Source organism: Etheostoma spectabile, chromosome 21, assembly GCF_008692095.1.
Source record: "Etheostoma spectabile isolate EspeVRDwgs_2016 chromosome 21, UIUC_Espe_1.0, whole genome shotgun sequence".
In the NCBI taxonomy this organism is placed as follows: domain Eukaryota; kingdom Metazoa; phylum Chordata; class Actinopteri; order Perciformes; family Percidae; genus Etheostoma; species Etheostoma spectabile.
The window spans coordinates 20,380,621-20,402,507 of NC_045753.1; the positions used below are offsets into that span (position 1 = coordinate 20,380,621).

At 40.5% G+C, this 21,887-nt stretch overlaps 2 protein-coding genes and 1 long non-coding RNA gene across 6 annotated transcripts; 1 reads left to right on the forward strand and 2 right to left on the reverse strand.

Moving 5' to 3' along the window:
• Nucleotides 1–4,790: 4,790 nt before the first annotated feature.
• On the reverse strand, nt 4,791–9,723 carry hrc (histidine rich calcium binding protein). 4 transcript variants are annotated; one of them, XM_032502651.1, is made up of 7 exons: nt 9,033–9,717; nt 8,331–8,927; nt 6,745–6,845; nt 6,553–6,621; nt 5,839–5,893; nt 5,692–5,728; nt 4,791–5,540 (listed from the first exon to the last, which is right to left on the reverse strand). In XM_032502651.1, the coding sequence occupies exons 1-7, from the start codon at nt 9,328–9,330 to the stop codon at nt 5,519–5,521; spliced, it is 1,179 nt and encodes a 392-aa protein (XP_032358542.1). In that variant the 5' UTR covers nt 9,331–9,717; the 3' UTR covers nt 4,791–5,518. The 4 variants fall into 4 exon arrangements, with proteins under 4 accessions (XP_032358542.1, XP_032358540.1, XP_032358538.1 ...); XM_032502649.1 differs by having other exon boundaries at nt 6,745–6,847; nt 8,396–9,723; XM_032502647.1 differs by having other exon boundaries at nt 8,331–9,717.
• Nucleotides 9,724–14,675: 4,952 nt separating this feature from the next.
• On the forward strand, nt 14,676–15,354 carry LOC116671415 (uncharacterized). Its single transcript, XR_004327265.1, has 2 exons — nt 14,676–15,221; nt 15,273–15,354. It is a non-coding gene; the product is annotated as an uncharacterized LOC116671415 (long non-coding RNA).
• LOC116671413 (carbonic anhydrase 4) lies at nt 15,281–19,056 on the reverse strand. Its single transcript, XM_032502652.1, has 9 exons — nt 18,942–19,056; nt 18,563–18,635; nt 18,440–18,466; nt 18,163–18,333; nt 17,816–17,964; nt 17,189–17,284; nt 16,840–16,918; nt 15,627–15,790; nt 15,281–15,539 (listed from the first exon to the last, which is right to left on the reverse strand). Exons 1-9 carry the CDS (start codon nt 18,993–18,995, stop codon nt 15,363–15,365), a joined length of 990 nt encoding a protein of 329 aa, XP_032358543.1. The 5' UTR covers nt 18,996–19,056; the 3' UTR covers nt 15,281–15,362.
• Nucleotides 19,057–21,887: the final 2,831 nt, after the last annotated feature.

Consider the following 21,887-nt stretch of genomic DNA (forward strand, 5'->3'; position numbering starts at 1 on the left):
TAGTTTGTTTGTCTGTCTGTCATTGGTGCTGTAAACAGTGGTTTTTTTTTAGGGCTTTTTCAATGCAAATAGCCATTGCCGCAGACAACAACAGCAGTGACAGTGAAACAAAAAGTGAAGTTACAAGCAGACAGCATATCTATTGTTGCAACAATATGTACTGTATTTCTATATTCAGTATATATACTGTAAATATAATATTTATGCACACTACAATAAAAGACAAACTTAAAGTCATCTATTTGAACCCTGTGAAAGGAAGTGGCTATATTTTGGCTTTATCTTGTATTGACAGATACAAGTTTATCCTGGAAACATGGAGGGCTGAAGTCTTTAACTGGGAATTGTTTTAGTAACTGCTCCTGTGTTTACACACACATCCCTCCATTGATGTACCTAAACAAGTTTTCTGCTCTGTACACATCCTTGTGCACATTGTCACACCTCATTACTAAAAGCCTTTACTACCTGTGATAGAGGACAGGAGGAATGTCGGACACTGACAGATATCTCTGGACACGTGTCATTTATTCTTTCTAAACTTCACTCAATATCAGTTTATGTTGTAAACATTACTGTTGCTGCTCTACTGGCAACATTTTGTTTCCCTGGGACCTGACAGTTGAAACTTAAGTCCCACTGCCATTATTTTCTGAATATGAATATTCTTATCTATGAATATTATTATATCTTGGTCAGCTTATGCGCCAAATGTTTTTGATGGCAATTTCTATGATACGCTCACCAATCCAATGCTGGAGTTAACTTGGAGTTAGCTTGGACAGATTGATTGCTATTGAGGCAGTAGAGAATATGCAAAAAGGAAAATCCCAGAGCTTTGATGAGATTCCCCCTGAATATTATGCAACTTTTTGGGAACAGTTTGGCCGTTTCCTTCTTGACATGATTAACTTCTCTATTGAAAAGGGTGAATTCTCAAGGGATGTTAACACAGCCTTAATTTCCCTACTCTTGAAAAAGGAAAAGGAGCCTACAGAGTGTTCTTGCTATCAATCTCTGAATCTGCTTAACACTGAAAAAAAAAATCTTTGCAACACTCCTAGCCCATCGTTTGGAATCTCAAATGGCAAAATTAGTGAACTCCGATCAAACAGGATTCATAAAAACGAGACTAGCAGCAGACAATGTTAGATGCCTTCTCCACATTGTTGATGCAGCAGAGGACAGTAAGACCCTAAAGTTACTTCTCTCTTGATGCAATGAAAGCTTTTGACAGACTTGAGTGGGCAATTTTGTGGTCAGTCTTAGAGGTGATGGGCTTTGGTAACACTTTCATTGGTATGATTAAAGCTTTGTATTCTAATCCCTCAGCCCGAGTCTTAACTGGGTGCACCTCCTCTTTATTTCAAGTTTCTAGCTCCTCCCACCAAGGTTGCTCCTTGAGTCTGGCCTTATTTGTCATTCCTTTAGAGCCACTGGCTAAAGCCATTTGCCAATTGAAAATGGTTTCACCAGTATCATAATACACCGCATTATCTATCAATATTTGCGGATGATGTTTTGGTCTTTTTAGAAAACCCATCTCAGTCTCTCCCTTGCCTTCTATCTTTATGCAAGGACTATGGAAGCTTAGCTTTAAAATTAACTGGTCAAAGTCTTCCCCATTGACATCCCCATTGTTAGGCAGTTTAAATATTTAGGAATGGAGGTCCTCTCCTGTTTAAACCAGATTGTTAAAGAGAACTGTTCTGTAGCTCTAAACAGCGTTTTGAAAGATATGGAAAAGTGGATTGGTCTCCCAATGGCTATTCAAGCCCGTATCTCAGTGGTTAAAATTAATGTTTTACCCAGGATCAATTTTGTGAGCTCTATGCTACCTCTCTCCCCTCCTGCTGGCTACTGACGTAAACTACAATCAGGGGTATTTAAATTTATCTGGAAAAGCAAGCGACTGCAACTCAAGATGTCTACTCTACAGAGGAAGGGAGAGGATGGTGGCCTTTCAATTCCCAACTTTAAACATCATTTCTGGTCCTTTGTCTAAAGACCCCTCTTCAGGTGGTTTAACCCAGTTACATCTGTTTGTTGGCGTACCGTAGAGAGTGCTATGACAGTACCTTTGTCACTCCAAGACGCTCTTTTTGCCAACATTTCTAATAAACATTGCCAGCTACGCTTTGGCCCCAAAACTTGGAGATTAGCTGAAACACATTGCCATAAAGTTTGGAACTGGCACACCTTTTCCCCATTATTTATAAATACAGCAATCCTGATTGGTGGGAGGCCAATAACAGCCACATAATGGGAACAAAGGGGAGTTCATTGTCTAAAAGATAGCCTAAAAACTGTGGTATGGTATACAGGTATCAGTTCAAGGGCAGTGTACTGCCCTTCCTATGAAGAAGATCTGGGCATGCGACAGCCCAGGCCTTAGTATTGGTCTTGGATGATGTATGGCCTAACATTCGTATTACGCAACATGCAAGCAGATTCACTACAATTTCATTCATAGGACACATCTCACCCACATGAAAATGCACCATTTGAAAATAATTAACTGCCTTTTAGGCACGTTCTGCCCAATTAAAGGTACATATCTACACATGTTCTGGGACATGTCCTGTTGGTCAGTTATGGAACAATATTGCATCCAACATTTCCACCTTGTTTAATGTTACTGTACCCGTCACTGTAAATGTTTTATTCTGAATGACCTGTCAGTCCTCCAGGGGCCTGTTGCACAAAAGTTGAATTAAGATATCCAGAATGAGTAAAAAAGAACAGCTTGACTTAATGTGATCCGCTCATCGCATCGGTTGCACGTTTGCCGAGCCAGGATGAGAAGGTGAAGCTACGTCAAGCCAGGTGTAGAGCACGTTTACGGCTTTCTTAAATAGACCACGCTATTGATCACAGATTTACTGATGCAGAATTGGGGAAGACGCATGCGGCATATGTTTCACCAAATGAGCAGCAGCTTAAGTAACGAGGTGGTGAAGCATGTAATATGCAAAAAGGGAAATACGGCTCTTATCAAATGGAGAGAAAAAGCCCAACAGACAATATAGGATTTAAAAATATCTATTTAGCCTACTGATCACTCCACATTTTTACAAACTTGTAGGCTACACTGTGTTTTAATTGCTTTTAATATGCTTGTTTTGTGTGTTGGTTTTGTTGCTGTATCTGTTTTCATGTGCTAAATGTACGGTAACGTGTCTTTAAGGAATGCCTACCATGTGCACGACATAAATAAAATGTATTATTTAGCCGACTTTGCCTTAAATGTGAGCCGAGGGAATTAATGTTCCTCGGGAATTAATAGAGGAGGACAAGCAATACGAAAATGAAATCATTAATGTACTGGTCTCTGACCAGTCTGCCATTAATGTCATCTGGGAATATGGCTGCATTGTCCCACTTAATCTCCGGAGCTCGTCCTGTATAAATCAGAAGGTGCATAGACCACGGAAGCTGCGCTGCTCATCTCTATTTTTACAGAGAGAGTTGACACTGAAGCTGGCAGGCAGCGGCCTCAATCAGCGGCCTCAGTCAGGCAGCCAGGTGGTGTTGCTAAGAACTTGCAATGTATATAGGATTATCAGACTGGCCATCGCGGCCTCAAAACACTACCAGCTCAACGGGAAAAGTCCTGACTCTCCTGATTGCCGCTCTGCATCAGGGTGCCAGTGCAACCATTTCTAACCATCATACATCATACAATAGTAGGGTTTAAATCAAACTTGTGACAACAATAGTGACAAGTAATGCATGTTAATAAAAATAAAGCAGAACACATCCAGAAGACAACGGAATAACTGTTACACACCTTTATTTTGGATCAGAGCGACAACTGATGTAACACATGAGACTCCAGGATTAATCTTAGCCTGGCTGTTAGCCTGCTCTGGACCAGACTAGCCGCAAAGAATAAATCTCCATGGTTACTTGACTGGATCTAATTCAACCTGCTTTTGTGCAACCAAGTCAAAGCTAAATTCATCTAGGATAACTTGAATATTCTGGCTTAATCCCTTATCTTGGTTTTGTGCAACAGGCCCCAGCTCTCTAAAGCTCAAAAACGTGCTGTGTTTGCTGGACTTACAGCTGCTAAGAGAATGATTGATAACCCGTTGAACGCCACCTCATGACATGTCTATCCGTGCATGGACCTTTTCCTTCTTGGATTTCGTGCACATGGACTATCGACAGCGCGCATCCATGGAGCGGCGAAGAGGACCCTGAACACAAGTCCAGGCTGTAGCCATGTGCTAAAGTCTTTACCTCAAATTGTGCATGTGATTGGCCCCATTTGTCTTGTGTCTGTCTGTGTGTGTGTCTGTTTGTGTGTGTGTGTTTGTGTGTGTCTGTTTCTGCATGTGTTGTTTTGTCTCCCTCCCTCCTTGCTTTCCTCTGTGTTGTTTTTTGGCTCGGGGACGCTTTACATGTCTCAGTGTATTGCTTGTAATTGTTTGTATCTGTTAATTTGTCCATATATTTTGAAAAAAGTTTAGAAAAGATTTGATCACAAAAAATTAAACTAGACAATGTAGAGGGCTTCCAGTGTAGACCATTTTCTGTAGCCTACTGTGTTGTAGTACTTAAAACTGTCTCCTTGCACGTTCGCAAGTATAAATGAACATTAAGATATCTCCGGTGTCTCTGTCTATTTATTGATAATGTAATTATTCTGTATTTTTTATTTACCCAAGTTCACATTTCTTAAAGCATAGTTTCTGCCACGCCCATGAGGACTTCTTAGTAAGTTGACGCATCCACATGATACAAGCCTTCCATGACCGCGCACTGCAAAAATGCACACACTAAAGTTGACATCAACTGCAGTTTTAATGAGCCACAGTCATAAGTATATGCAAAAGAAAAATCTAGAAATAACTTTGAAGTTAGTGAAACAATATGAAATTAACAAAACCACAAAGTGAACATAGTAAAAACAGCTAATTGGAAGCAAATTTGTGACAGATAGAACCTGCACTTGCGATGTACACATCTGTAACATTAAACCAAATATTACAGATGAGACATTTATTATCTGATGGGAAAGCTGTTAATGTGTCAATCTGTGTGAAACTTTACTGTAAAAAAAAAAAAGATCGGTGGGCTCAACATACATTTGCAAGTTACCTGAGTGGCCGTAGATTTTCATCTTTATAGTAGTGCAGTTATTGATTTGTGCCATGAAGATAGATTTTATAACATTTTTGCCAACTAAAACTGTTTTGTTTAGAAAGAATCCTAACAAATTATACATTAGCCTTGGTAATGCATTATTGCTCATTGAAAATATTAAGCAAGGTAAAGAAAATAGTCTACAAACTAATTTATTTTTAGCTCTTGTAACAAGGCAAGTGAAACACCTTATCTAAACATGAGTTAATACCTAAAAGTGTTTTTGAATTTCTGTCAGCTGTCAGATTCCTGACAAGCTCTTGTTGGAGTCCACATGTTGCTAGAGAGGTATAAACAGTTCCAATCCTGGGCGCTGTGCCTTGTGCAGCCTACAGGGTGGCATTAAAGAGCCCAGTCTTCAGGTTATTCAGAGTAGAGAGGCAACTGTCCTGCAAAACAAAGGCCAGGATGTGAGTAAACCCACACACTGAACAACATAGCGTTTCCAATTATGTGCCTATAGCTGCTGCCGGGTCATTAAATAATGCTACATTAGAAGCATACAATTATATATCAATGTCTTGTATATCAAAGTCTTACTGAAAGAGGGTTCCAGTTAGCTCATCAACAAAGCCACCTAGTAAAAAAGAAAAACAATACATACAAAATTTAAGAAAAGCCAAAGTTGACTTAATACTTTTAAATAAACAATAATACATGCACAGTGTGAGTAAGTACTAAAATTACCTGGTGTGCAAATGGTGTCACATAGTATGGGGCAAATGTAGCAGGATGAGCATTCCTGGAAGACAAAAGGGTTCAAATGAGGAGCCGCTTGTCCTTTAATGTGTATTATTGACAGTGTTTTGGACCGGGGCGCAGCGGGGGGGTGGCTTCTGGGGCTACAGCCCAAATGTTTTCTCAAAACCCCAGGATCTCTGAGGGTTTTAAAATAGCTTTAATTTTGTGTGTTGTATGTTGTCTTACCTTTGGTTTCTGTTGTGAAGCACTTTGGATACCTGCTGGTTACTGGAAAGTGCTGTATAAATACATGTTGATTGATTGGTTGATTGATTGTGTCATTTCCCTTAAGTTTCTCTGATTTTAATGGAGAAAAAAATTCTACTACTGGGACGATATCGCCACTCATTCTGTGAACTCTACTAAAAATAGGTTTCAAGATTATGTGGTTCACACCAAAATCAAATTAAAAATTGTAATATCAGATCATTTGTGCCTCTCTTTAGGTGGCAGGGTGGAAACTCTGCAACATTTGTTTTGTTCTGGATACAGAATGACGTAGACAGTTGGAAAACAGTTAATTACAACACAGAATGTGTTGATTCTTTATCAAATGGCTTAAAAAAAGAGTGCTCCCGGTCCCCCTGTAGATTTAGGCTGAGCCCCGAACGTTTACCACCTCTGGCTCCGCCCCTGGTTTTGGACAGGGAAGATGCTTACTTGGCAGTGCTCACAGTGATCGGACTCATCATCTTCACAGGGACATTTGTCACAGTTTTTAGAGCAGTACTAAAAGAGGGAGGGGAGTACACACAATATGATTAGTCTTTCACTATCTGTTGCTCAAAGAGTTCATTAGAAATAAGCACATTTAACTCATTACACCATTAAAGTTTTGTACTCATGTTTTACCTCACAGATTGAGCAAACACTACATAAAGAGCCCGAGTGGAATTTCATCAGGTCAGTGGCAGGCTCCTCTTCATCTGCTGTGTCATCTGCTTGGTCATCATCTATATGGAGTCAATGACAAATTAGGCTACAGAAATGCTAGGTTGAGGAAATTTGGTAACAATGTAACCATTAAATAATTGGTCCACCACTTTGGTCTAGACTGAAATATCTCAACAACTATGAGATAGTTCATATATGCATTCATGGCTCTTAAAGGATGAAGCCTACTGACTTTTGTGATACTTTTCCTCTGGCATCACCATAAGGTTGACATTTGAGATTCAGAGAGAACTAGAGTATCTAGGTGGATTGCTGTTCAATTTGGGACAGAAAATCCCATGTTTGGGTGCCTGGGGCACTCCCCTACATGTCATTCCCCATTCTCTCCCCATCTATATCCAAGTTGTCACAAAGAAAGGCCGAAAGGCTTAAGAAAAATCCCACGGTCCCCTGAGATGTATTGTAATAAGTTTGAGATCCTGACTTTTCATCTATGTAGCACCATCATTAGCTCACAATTTCAGTTTGGTTTATGAACAAACTAATGACATTTCAATCAGCCTCAGTCAGGCAAATAGCCAATAATGACATGCTTACAGGCAAAACCTACACAGTGAACATTATATACATTCTACCTTCTAACCATCAGCATGTTAGTATTATCACTGTAAGCATGATAGTATGCTGGGCATTTAGGTCAAGGACAGCCGCAACACTGACTCTTGCATTGCTGGAGACTCTCTTGTTACATTGGAAATTGTCCTGCTTGGTGTGTACCTTGGTCACAATTCTTTAAATAACATGTCTAAGGGATCTCTATCAAGATTGTTGTTTATGTAAAAAAAAAAAAACTTTTAGCAAATATTTTGTTATGGCTTCTACTTCATGTAGACCTTTCATTCACTAGAGGTCATGAGATCATATTAAGAGTGTTGTAATGCTATCATGCTTACACAATATTTGTTTGCTGTAAAAGCTGAGCACTGTCGATTAGACTTTTGTTCAGTTTGAGAGCAGATAGGCTAAATGCACGGATAAGTACGTATCACAAAATTAGACTTAGGCTTAGACTTAGGTCCATGAGCAAACTATCCCCAACACGGATGAATCATAACTGGGTCAGCTGGTTTGGTGTAGATGTATCACATTGTGGTTGCACAGTAAAGAATAACCAACAGCAACACCAAAACCTCTGGAAACAAATATGCTCTTATACTGCTTCTATCTGTATGTTTTTTTCTGAACTCACACCCTTTATCAGTAATTGTTTGGGTGTCTCAAAATAGCTACATTGGTTCTACAAAAGGAATTAGATACTGCTTGGTGCCAGCTACCTCGCAGATAAGCCAGTCTATTTCAGGACCGATTTGTGTGACAGTGTTCCTACGGCGACTGCAGCGAGCCTAGCAATAGCAGAAGGCTACTGTTGAGTTCGGAAACACTCAAGGGTTTGTTATACGTCATACTAAATGACTGGATAGTTTAGTATTTTGGACTTATAAATATATTTCAAAAATAACTATATATTAAATAAGTGGGTATACCGTCATCTTCCTCTGCTTCAGTTGTTTCCTCTTCCTCAGAGCCATTCCCATCCTCTTCCTCCTCCTCAGCATCATCAGCCTCCTCAGCTAACTCCTCTGCTTCAGTTGTTGCATTATCATTCTCCTCCTCCTCTGCTGCTGCCTCATCAGCTTCCTCCTCTTCAGCATTGTCCTCTTCTTCCTCAGCTGCAGCCTCCTCCCCCTCTTCCTCGTATTCCTGTTCTTCAGCATCACCCTCCTCTTCCTCCTCAGCTGCTGCCTCCTTCTCCTTCTCTTCTTCAGCATCATCCTCTTCCTCATCTGAAGCCTCTTCTTCCTCATCCTCTTTTTGAGCATTATCCTCCTCTTCCTCCTCAGCAGCCTCTTCTTCCTCCTTCTGCCCCTCTTCTTCAGCATCATCCTCCTCTTCCTCAGTTGCCTCTTCTTCATCTTGCTCTGCTTCCTCTTCTTCAGCCTCGTCTTCCTCAGCAGTCTCCTTTTCCTCCCCAGCATCCACTTCCTCCTCAGCATCCTCTTCCTCCTCAGTGGTCTCCTCTTCCTCCTCAGCGGTCTCCTCTTCCTCCTCAGAAGTCTCCTCTTCCTCCTCAGCGGTCTCCTCTTCCTCCTCAGAAGTCTCCTCTTCCTCCTCAGCAGTCTCTTCTTCCTCCTCAGAGGTCTCCTCTTCCTCCTCATCGGTCTCCTCTTCCTCCTCAGCATCCTTGCCTTCCTCCTTAGCATCCCCGCCTTCCTCCTCCTGATCATCTGTTTCTGCCTCATCGTCTGAGTCTTCATCCTCTTCGTCTCCATCCTCCTCCGCTACCTGTCCCTCTTCCTCATCTGCGCCATCATCCCCCTCCGTCGTTAGGCCATCTTCAGCCACAACCTCCTCAACATTTCTGGCATGGAGGCCTTGCTCTGCTTCAGCCACATCCTGGGCACCCACAACTCCTGAGAGGGGGACCTGGGATTGGCACAGGAGAACCAGCAGGAGCCCCACTACCCAGCCTTTCACAGGGGCCATTTTAGAAAACTTAGTTCAAGACTTCTTCTGAACTACTAATACACACTGGATGACTGTCTCTACGCTGTTTTCCACCAAAAACAAAAACAATCTATGGGTTTTTAAAACTTAAAAAACAACAAATCCACACACAAAAAAACGTAATAGAGCTGCAGGTGATTAAGTAATATTATTCAGATTCTTGCTCCAAGCTGCAGAGAGACTGGCTGTGTTCAAAAGACGTCCAGAGCAGTGTGCCAGCCTTGTGCTAGGAACACAGAGGACACAGTGGAAACACTAGTGGGTGTGTGGTGTAGTTGTGTGGCTGGATGTGCATGAGTGACAGGGGCACATGTCTGCGAAGAATGCTCCTGATGCCTTTAACCCAGTGTATAAGAGAGGTGGGTGTGTGCTTATAGCTGACAGGGGGGTTTTGGACTGCAGGAAAAAGGGGCAAAGAGAGGTCAAAGAACATATGGAAATGAGAGGGAGGGAGAAGTTCAATTACTGGCATTAAATAATTCTAATTTAAGTTAATGAAGTTTTAAATTGATAAAACCTTTATTGTGGAGAGCAACACTTTATTTACACTATTATGTACATATATGCATATTTGTGTACATACATACAGTACATGCATAGGTTCACACTTGTATGTCTCTTATTCATAATTTTTTTTGTTTCATTTATTGACGCAATTTTCTCTAATTGTACACATAGGATCCAATAAAAATGGCGGCCTACACAATTACCACAAACCAACATCTCTCACACACAGTCTCATCAGCGAAGGTAATATTTGCTTGCCAGTCCCAAAGCAGAGGAGAACATGTCAGATTGATCTATGGAATGGATGTAAATAGAATGAAATTGAGATGATGGCGGTCTTCACATGTGCAACAACGGACATTTCAAACAAATGTCTCACATTTTCAGTACATTTTCATTATGAAGCCAGATGAGGCAAGGAGAGCCAAGTCAGTAGCATTGCAGGTTGTGTGAAATGAGGAGTGTTTAAATCAAAATAACTCCAAATCTGAGAGGCAAGTTGTGATGCTCGCTTACTGTACATGGGTACATAACTTTGCACATGCAGCCGTCATGCAGCAAGAGGGCAGTAAGACTGAAAGTGATGACACTGCCTCTCTCAGCGTGAGGTGCTGGTGCGATTGACAGGTGGCCAGGCTGGCTATTTAGAGTAAAGGCTCCTTCAATGGCCCTTCTCCACTATGTGACCTTCAATAGAGCTCTGGCACACTGAAAATAAGCACCATGGTACACCTTCCACACTATCCATATCCTCTTTGGTCTACAGCATATCCAATTACCTCATTCCAATGTTTTAATCACACTTTCCCCTCAGTGATTCTCTTGGTATATTTACATAATAAAGCTGATTCTGATAATGTGATGCCATAGTTAATTCAGTGTTGTGCCATTATACTTATTTTCTTGACACAAAGTAACATGTAAACCTGGCTAGCTCTTGTGAGTGAATGCAGTGTATTTCCCAAGATGACTTAGCGTTATTTCTTTAACAGTGAGAAAACTCATTCATTATACTGTATACACAATTTATTGAACAGAATAATATAAACTAGCAATATGCATTCACGATTTAACATTTAAGGTTGCTAAAAAGTAAATGAATACCAAAATAATGAGTAAATTAAGTGTTAAATAATAATGTGCACTGAATGTAACATTGTAAAAAGTTTTAATGTAGCACTAAAAACCTATAGAACATTAAAAAAAACGTGCTCAAAACTACAGCAATAAAGACATAGTACATAAAATATCATGCCACTTCAGAAATACGTACACTTGACTTTGGCATTTGAATACAAGTTTTAAAGAAAATCAGCTTTGGTAATTAATCAATGTAATAAGTAATGATAGCTGATACACTTTTTTCACTCCAGAACCAGCGTAATAAACATGGCTAGCAAACAGTGAGACTGGTGCAGTTCTGGAAATTCACCATTTTAGGGGCAAGGCCACTTGGCCTTTGGTGTTGTCATTTTTTGATGGCACACAGGCCATTAAATAAAACAGTGATTTTAAGTTGTTTTAATTGAACACAAATGAGCGTAAGTATACAGTAGCTATTGGGGGGGTACCCCCCGTCTGATGCTTATCAGACGTTCACTCAGTCACAGATTTGTGGCATTGCCCATTAGGATGAGTTTGATTAAAGTCACTTTGTCAATTTTACTAATTATGTTATTGTTTTTGACGGCTGTAGAACATTCTAGAAAATGTCAATTAAAGGTGAATTTTTAAAACTTATTTTAAATAATTTATGAGAGAATTTAGCATTCCTTTCTATTTCCATTTGAGCATTATCTCCCTGCTAATAATTGTTGAATTTGATTCTGAGGAGTGAAACACTTTGTAAATTCAGTTTTAGCTTAAGCGGTGCGGGCGGGGCATCAAGTATGATATTCCTGCCCTGGAATGGTGGGTGTAGCATGGGGGCAGCCAAAGTAAAAGCTCTTGAGTCTTAAGGCATCCCTGATAAAGGCCTCTCCAGAGAGACATCAGGTGGAACTGGAAGATGAGGGTGATGCATCTGTGTAGGAGAAGAGGCAGAATATGGCAAGTTAAGGGACAGGTTAAGTATGAATGATTCAAGGCAAAAACCACTCCATAGTTACTGTGAAGAATGTGAGCTTTGATATTGCACCACTTACTGTAGGTGGAGGACGAGAAGGTTTGAACGTGCTGCTTTGTGCCAAAGTATCCACAATCCAGCTGAGAGCATGTGAACAATATTCCATCTGAGAAGGATGATCAAAAGAGCCAACATTTGTTTATTGACACACAGTAACTCCAAGAGACCTGAGGGGAGCGCCAGTATTTCGGGAAAACCAGGCAATGAGCTCAGAATACATGTTGCAACACAATACCCATAACACATTACACTTTACTAATACAATTTCACATCTTTGAATCCATACTGTGAGATGTTTTCTTCATTAATGCTGTAAAATATATTGTATAAAATAAGCAGATGACTTTTAAAATGTGTCAGAAGTGGATGGACGGACGGATGGACAGACACATACACACACACACGCACGGACACACACTTCTGTGCCGCACTATTTCTTAGCTCTGAGCAGGTGCTAGGCAGCAAGCAGAGAATCTAGGAAGTTGCTGGTTCAAACCAAGAAATAAACAGAGACAGTAGAAGAAAGGAAGTAACCCCGCTAAGCAGCAAAACCGTTGTTTTTACATTAGCCATTTCCCCCTGTCCCTATGCTAAGCTAACCATCTGCAGGCTGTACAGTAGCTTCACATTTACATTACAGATGAGAGAGTGGTCTCAATCTTCTCTTATACCTCTCAGCAAGAAAGCAAATAAAAACATTTCCCAAACAATTCCTTTAACAAACATGTGATTTACCATTCATGATTAAATACATATTTGGATATCAATATCAGAACAAAGTGTTCTAGTTGTCATGATGCATATCACCCAGTCCTGCTGGGACCGTAGTTCTTGGTTCATGTTAGGGGGCACCCGGTAGTGCTCCCGGGAGGGGGGGCATCACCTGTGGGGATTTGGTGTACAACAGCATCAGTGTACCCAAAGTCCATCATTCTGAGCAAAAATACAACTCAATTTTGAAAGAAGTCGCTCCACCCTCTCCTGTTGTTGTTTTGCCTGCTGCTGATAGCTTATATGTACGCCTTTAACTCTAACCAAACCACTCCTGCTCAGAACCCCCCAGACCTGTTCGCCTCTCTGGAAACCTGGACTTGTATTTCCCCTTTTTGGAAACCTGATAGTGCCCCGGAAAGTGAAATGGTCTTATGGACCCAAATGTTGGTACTCTTTTTGTTTGATCAAAAAACTCAGGGCTGCCGGACTACACTTCCGTTGTTCCACAGGAGGGTAATAGACGATCTTTACATCATTTCACTCATAGTACATTCCAAGCCACAAGCTGGTTTCAAATTACGCATTTTAAACCTATTTAACATTTTTACGTCACCTGATTTAGCATTATGCCAGTGTCACTGCAAATACTTCTTCTCTTTCAGAACATATTGCTGACCCATGAAAATAGTCCGCTTGTGTCCGAAATCACTACTCACTACTCACTATTAGCCCTCTATAAAGTGAGTCACCTGATTTAGCGAGTGAATGGGCGAATGATTTCAGCAGGGTCTACATTTTGCGTCCTTCCTGCCATATTGCTAATGAATTTCAACCCCTCCATTTTCCAAAGTATTGGATTACAGAGCCTGTACAGGATGACAAACTGAAATTTAACACAGAAATGCTGTCTAATCTCATAATGAGGCTCTACACATCCAAGGGCCATATAAACACAAACACAACAAACGCTAGGCAAAAAAAGTGCAAAATTACTTCACAGAAGCAGCCGTTGTGACAACTTTACACATTCAAGCTTTGTTTTCTTCATATTTTAGTTATTTTGCATCATCATCATCATCATCATGTTGCATATCATGTTACAAACAATTTTGTTATTCTTGTATTTTATTATTTTACTACATATTTGAATCAATCACTGTGATCATATCTTTTTTTAACATGGAATAAATGAATTGTCAATTAGTTAACTATCAAATCTTTAGTTCAAAGCACATTCAAGTTATTCAAGTGAGTTACAGGTTGCACAGGAATTAGTATGAAATGTCTAGATGAGCTTCAAGTTGCTGAGGAATGAGAAACCCTTGCATCCTCACAGACGTCACTTATACTGTGGAGAAGGGATGTAGAATTAAAGTTTGATCATGCTACATCTGAACTCTAATGCATGATCAGATGCTCTTAAAGGAAAAGGATACAAATGTAAAGCCCTCTGTCAAGGAATGTTCTAGTTTGATGATAGTTTCAAATGAAGTAACAAAACAAAAATGAAAGTGTGATTGGAAGTAATGTACAGCTGGTTTTATAAGTACAACAGGCATTTACGCCATATAACATTTTGTGAATTATAAAGTCAAGTCCTCTCAATAACCACGCCTCAAGTGTCAGGTTCAAGTTCAGTCCAGGTGCAACAATAGGGACCAAATGTGATGCTGTTACACAATGCCATTTGAAAAAGAAAAGAAAAAAGGTTTACTCACTAGAAATTTCCCACAATTTTTCAACATTCATTTAAAGCATTCTGATAAATGTTTAATCCACATACAGTAAATATGAATGAAGACAAGAGATTGACACAAGATCATTTTAATTTAGAGACACTGTGTTACATGTGCAAGTAGTGCAACAGAGTGATTCAAGGAATAATGTAACTTAAATTGTTGTAATAAATAAGGTTGTTCATGCAATTAACTGGCATGTCAGATCACTGAATGAGCATTCCGCTTGGCAACATGGCTACATTTCATCTGTTAACAGTATCTGCACTGACGAGGACAAAAATAAAAGCAAATCAGGGTCCAAAATCAAAATAAGGGAATATAAAAATACAAACGTCTTCTTGAAAATGAAATCCTATTCTGCAACATTTATGTGTACAAACATGAGCTGTAACTCTCTAGACAGACACATGCCGGCAAATTGTAACGCAGCTCAATACTTATACAATCAAAATTACATTTCAGGAATTCTAAACTACCACTACTATCCAGTGAACTTAGTGCATGTGCATAACTTTTTTCAGGCACCTGATGCAGCTTTGGTAGCAAGTAAACAGACAATGAGCTGTGCTTTAATTCTCAATACAACATTCTAAATTATTGTGTGAATCATGCCTAAAATAAATATATTAAGCAACAGGTGCAATCATGCATACAACTGATTAAAACTCTTAATAATTAATAAATAATTTCTTACAGAAACTTTATGATGGAATACCACATCAGTGTGAGGCAGACATCATCACATGTAAACATTATTAATGCATAGATCTATATTGCAAGTACTTGTGGTATTAACAATGTGGACACAGTCAGACAAACCACATGAAGGGGGAGAGGACTGATTATGGCAAAAAGTTGTACCTTCATTGCAAAGAGATTTACCAGCAACAACATAAGTTGCTGAGACACCACCACCTTTCATGGCCCTAAGAACTCCCAAGAACCAGGCTCAGAGCCATCAGAGCCAGAGAGTAGCAGGCTTTGGAGGTAGAGCTGGCAGCCTGTGTTGTGACACGTTGAGCCGGCTGGATGTCTCTGTAGACATTGATCATAAAAGGGGATGTACTATTGGAGAAGTGTACTGTTTTGCTGAAGAGGTCAATCTGGAAACAAGATGTGGAGCACTGTTAGAGCAATTGTGCTGAAAGGGCCATTGTACTTAAAGACACACCAGGAAAGAAACAACTCACCACGTCTTTGCTGACTTTTATTGTCTCCTTAAACACCGTCCAAACCACAGCCTCATGGCACAAGGGGGTGGTCAAAGAGCCAAGGTAGCGGTAATACTTGGTGCGATCCACCCCGGTCAGGAGATCGTCCAGTGAAATTCCAGGTACCATGGTAACAATGTCGCCTGAAGACAGAAACATGAACTCTGAACTTTTACACATTTTTGAAAAAGATTTGTATGTATCTGTAAAGTATGGCGATACAGCATGGCCACAAAGAGGTGGCGTTTTAAGTTAAGCGATTTCCTGAACTTTTCCCATTAAAGTCTATGAGAATTTTTTTGCAGTTTTTTGCTGATTTTGTGAAAACCGCTCATTTACTCATTACAAAATCATACATAGATATTACTTTACTCCTATGAAGCTTTTCACAATGGGCTCAGTAGAAGACAAAAGGTGTTGGAAGTGTAAGGGAGGTACATTTTTGCATGCCTTTTGGAAATGTCCTGTGGTATTACCTTTCTGGAAAGAAGTATTAAGGAAAAACTGTTCTCCTGGCAGATAGCACACTTTTGCCACAAGGTGTCAACAAAGGACGGCATGCGCTAATAACATTACTGCAGCAAGGCTGATAGTGAGGAATTGGAAGAGCACATACACCCAGGGCTTACAGACTGGATTCAATTGATAACGAAGACTGCATCCTACCAATAATTGATTGCCAGGGGTAACAATATTAAAGGTAAGTTCCATTTAGTATGGGACTATTGTTTTTCATATATTAAGGGCTTGATACATTAAGCATGTGTTGAAAAGCATCACAGTTGATATAATCACAAACAATATAGTGGTACAGACGGGTGTTGGCCTTTAAGTTTAGTTTTGACTGCCTAATTTTTGTTTGTTTGTTTTTTTGTCATTTGTAAGTTGTTTGTATTATTATTGTATTTGTTGAAAAATAAATAAATAGTTTAATGACAAAAAAGATTTATTTTGTGGATTGCTTGACCTTTATTTGATAGGATAGCTTGAAGAAAGGAAAGGGGGGGGAAAGGGGGGGCATGTGCAGCAAGGCAGTGGGTCAGACTTGAACCTGGGCCCCTGTGTTAAAGACTGAGCCTTAGCATATGGGGCGCAACCTCAACCAGGTGAGCTACCAGGGCACCCAATACACATTTTATTCAAACACATTGGATCAACTTCTCCGCAAAAAAAGAGTAAAGTCTCTCCTTACCCCTGTTTGAGATGTTTGTCAGGTAGGAGCTCAAGGTGCGCCAGCTTGCAGGTTGGCCAGTTGCATTACCTGACATTTCCTGTAAATTACACACATTGTCATTAGTCTCAATAGGAGGGTGAGGCATAAATAAACAGTGGAGTCACACATTAAACTAAAGAGAACATCCCAAATTATGCAAGCCGACAGCTGCATTAACAGATATAGAATTCATTTTTTTTAAAGTAGCATTCGACATTTTACATAAACTTAAGTAAAGAAGTGAACGATACATAAAGCAATGGGATTTAAGAGTGCTAAATTAAAATTAGTTTGGTGTTACAAAACTTTGAAATGCATCTTTTCTCACTTCAATCAAGAAACCAAGAGCAGCAAGTCCAGTAGAGTCTTCAACAGCCAGAGTTGTGTTCCGATTATAGGATGCCTTGCTGTTTACAATGTGTAACTGGGGGAGTCAAGTAAAGACCAAATATTTGGTAAGATTTTATACTTACAGGGTAATAAGCAACCACTTACTGAGTAAGTCCTACATTTAAATACAAAACAACCTCTGAAGTTGTTTTGAGTTGTTCTGGAGGATTAGACCTCTGTTCATGTTGAAGGTGGCCAGAGTTTTGAAGAAAATGTATTAGGTCACATTTACCAATAAGAATGATGAAGCTGTAATGTGTCTCACCCTAACAGGTGCAACAAGGTAACAAGAAACTCAGGAAGATGTCCATCAATCAGTCTATACACACCCACACAGTCCTGTAAGGAGGTCCAATCAGCCAGATTAACTGAAAACACCTGCATTAAGGGCCTTTATTAAGTACCAGTAGAATCCATTAAGTATCAATATCTTTATCCATGACGAGATTACACATAGGTGTCAGGTGATTATCCTGTAGGCTCTCTTCTAAAGTATTACCAAAGATTTAATATGAATTTAATAACGGCAAAACTAACTTATAGCCTGTCATGAAACAACGTCTACCTCCATGGGATAGCGCTTGCCATCCACGGTGTGCTCAGAGCCGGGGACAGAGGTGCCATTACCCCAGTGCAAGTGGAACTGCAGGCTGTCGTAGTCCTCGGACAGATCTCCTCCTGAAATCCTCACACCACTGGCAAAGTCGACTTTGACTAGAAAAGGTGGGGGAAAAAGAATGGACCAGTAAGTCAAAACCCCAAAAATTTCAGAATGGTATTTTTAAGCCTCAAGAAAATTCTAATTTCAAAGAAAATCATGCAAACCCTTAATACTTTCTTCCACCATAACCAAATACAAGTAAAGTATCTGTCACCATTTAATGGGGTTTCTGTCCGCAACCCACTCCTCACCTGTGTCGCCAGTGTTTTTGATCGTTTTCATTGTGGATTTACTGTTGTAGTTAAGAAAGGTGAATGCAGTCAGATTGGAGTTAACTTGGGCAGATGCTGAGACGATGTTAATGGGCGACTGGCGGCTGCCATTGCAATATTTAGCAGCAAAAATTGGCCACATCGTTTGATCTATAAATAGAAACAAGACTTTATGTAGGCAAGGTGCAGAGTAGCAGCGGTGAAGATGTTAACATGATAATGTGGCCATTTAGAGATAAATGGAGATTATACTCACTGCAGCCTGGCTCATTAAAACACCAGGCTGGAGAAGAAAAAACGCATTTAGTTTTTCTCAATCATGAAAGACGTTAATCCAGAGAGTAGATTATAGATGAAACAAAAAAGTTCCAATACCTACCGACACTATTTGACTGACAGTGGGCGCTTGGCACGAAGACGCACACAGCTACCGCAGTTACAATCCAGTTCATCTTAAAACAACAGACAAATAAACTCACTATTTCTTTCACCAATACAAATGAGCACCCACATTAAACCCTCTGAATACGAGAGTTAAATCTAACCAGACAAAGATGGAGTGTTCAGTAGCTTTCAAATTGGCATAACACTAATGAAACCAAATGAACCAATTACGCACACATTTAAAATACCATATGCACTTTTTACAATAACTGAAATAATGTCAAACGTACGGAAAATTTGAAAATGCTACAGAAAAGAATTCAACAGAGACCTTTTGGCCACAGCTACATGAGCTGCGCAGTAAAGTGTCCTACTTTTGACGCACCTTCTCTTCTCCGTTTGCCAACAGCTGTGGAGTCTTTCATCATTCCCTTTTTTTTTAATTGCTCAGCCCATCCTCTAGCTGCTCAGAAACCGCCTCTGGTTGTTTGCTCAAAACTGATTGACATGAAGCAACATTCCTATATATTCAGTTTCTGGCCACCTAATGACTATTGTCAGTACAATATTTAAATTCATTGATTTGGCTTATTAGTGCAATACACCTATTTACAGGGGCTCCAATTAACCTCATATTATTTAACCTCATAAATTACATAAAAAAGGCACAGAGACATGGCAGCAGGAGAAGCAGTTTGGGATATACAGGATTAACAGAGTAGAAAGACTTTAGGAAATAAGGTTAATAGTACATTTGACTTAAGTGCCTGTTAAGCAAACAAAAGCATGCATGTGTGCCTATAGGAGACATTGTAGTTTATCATTTAATTTCTGTGCCCCCCATTAAGCTCTTTTTGCATATTTGCAACGTTTGTTATTTTATGTACAGTTTTGGGATTGATTTTTTTTCCAAATCTTTGTGCCATTGCATTGTTTGTTTGTTTTATTGTCTCTATTTGCAAATTAGGTCACCGCTGTCAGCTTGATTTAGCCAGGCAAATGTTAATTAATAAAGGGTGTGAAGAATTCGATTTTACTTTCTATGTATAGAAACATGGCGTGTGGTAATTTCTTTAAGACTGCAGAAGGAATGTCTGCTATCATCATTACTGCCAGTGACGTAGCTGAATTAAACTGCAGGTGAGAAACACTGGGTGGACTCCCCGAAAGATGAATGATGACAATGTTTTAATCTTTTGTATGAGCAGAACATTCAACAATACTTAACATGAAAGCACGTAAACCTGCATTGTTTGTGGTGAACTGCATTTTTTATGAAAGCACGCACTCATTTCAGATTCATTTATTCCTGCTCAACCCTGAAAACAGCTTGCAGCAGTTATCCGGAGAAGCTGGTTTAACTGGTAACTTCCATTATTTAATCGTTATTTAATTAAAAAAGGTGTCTCAGCAAGAACAAGGAAATAAGTTGTGACTGATGTTATGATTATGGTGTGACTGTAAAATTATCTTTGAAAATTGCTACATGGAGCTATGATACTTTTTAAAAGTCCAAGGTTATACTCTAAACACTGAATATATGTAATGAAAATCTGAATATACATAACCCTCATAAAATACAGTTAACATAAATTTTATTTTGGGATTATTGTAAAAGTCATTGATGATAGGATTAAAACGGAGATTAAAGATATACAGAGCTGCTGCTCCCTGCGGACTGTAAACGTGTGACGGTCAGCAAGACGTTTTGGCAGGGAAAAAAAACTGATCAGAACATGTAACAAAACAGAACGTTGTAGAAATGAAGTGGAGTAGAAAGTATCGATAATTGTTGCAAAATGTAACAAAGTAAAAGTCAAACGTATGCACTGTTGATTCAACTTAAGTAAAGTACAGATACATAAAAAATGTCCATCCATCCATCTTCATCCGCTTATCCGGTATCAGATCATGGGGGCAGCAACTCCAGCAGGGGACTCCAAACTTCCCTTTCCCGAGCCACAATAACCAACTCTGACTGGGGGATCCCGAGGCGTTCCCAGGCCAGGTCTCTGACCAATCTCCGGCTCCATTGTCCCCTCACTCGCGAATAAGACCCCGAGGTATTTAAACTCCTTCACTTGGGGTAAGGACTCACTCCCTACCTGAAGAAGGCACTCCATCGGTTTCATGCTGAGAACCATAGCCTCAGATTTAAAGGTGCCGATCCTCATCCCAGCCGCTTCCCACTCGGCTGCAAACCGATCCAGTGAGTGCTGAAGGTCACAGGCTGATGATGCCATCAGGACCACATCATATGCAAAAAGCAGCAATGAGATCCCATGCCCACCGAACTTCAACCCCTCCCCACCCCGACTACGCCTCGACATCCTGTCCGTAAATACTACAAACAGGACTTGTGACAAAGCAAAGCCCTGGTGGAGGCCAACCTCACCTGGAACAAGTCCAACTTACTGCTGAGAACCCGGACACAGCTCTCGATTTGGTCATACAGAGATTGGATGACCCTGAGAAGGGACCCCCTACCCCAAACTCCCGTAGCACCTCCCACAGTATTTTCCCGGGGGACACGGTTATACGCCTTCTCCAGAGCCACAAAACACATGTAGACTGGTTGGGCATACTCCCAGGCTCCCTCCAGGAACCTTGCGAGAGTGAAGATCTGATCTGTTGTTGCACGACCAAGACGGAATCCGCATTGTTCCAACCCGAGGTTCGAGAATCGGCCAAACCCTCCTTGGAGTGGACTTTACCAGGGAGGTTGTGAAGTGTGAAACCCCTGTAATTGGCACACACCCTCTGGTCCCCCTTTTTGAAGAGGGGAACCACCACCGTGGTCTGTAACTCCCTAAGCCCCACCCGGAAGAGGCGTGTCAACCAAGACAGCCCCTCCACACCCAGAGTCTTCAGCATTTCTGGACGGCTTCCCTGACCACCTGCGTCCAACAGGGTGTTTGTAGGTTACTGCCCCTTAAAGCACATAAAACCCTACAATCACAGCACTCCACCGCAGCTTTACCTATGAAAACTTTGAACACTATCCATTCAGGTTCAATGCCGCCAGCCTCCATAGGGATGCACAAAAAGCTCCGCCAGAGGTGTGAGTTGAAAGTCTGTCGGACAAGGACCTCCTCCAGACGTTTCCAATTTACCCGCACTACCCGTTTGGGCTTACCAGGTCTGTCCAGAGTCTTCCCCTACCCCCTGACCCAACTCACCACCAGATGGTGATCAGTTGACAGCTCCGCCCCTCTCTTCACCCGAGCGTCCAAAACACACGGCCTCATGTCAGATGAACTGATTATAAAAACGATCATTGACCTTCGGCCTAGGGTGCTCTGGTACCAAGTACACTTATG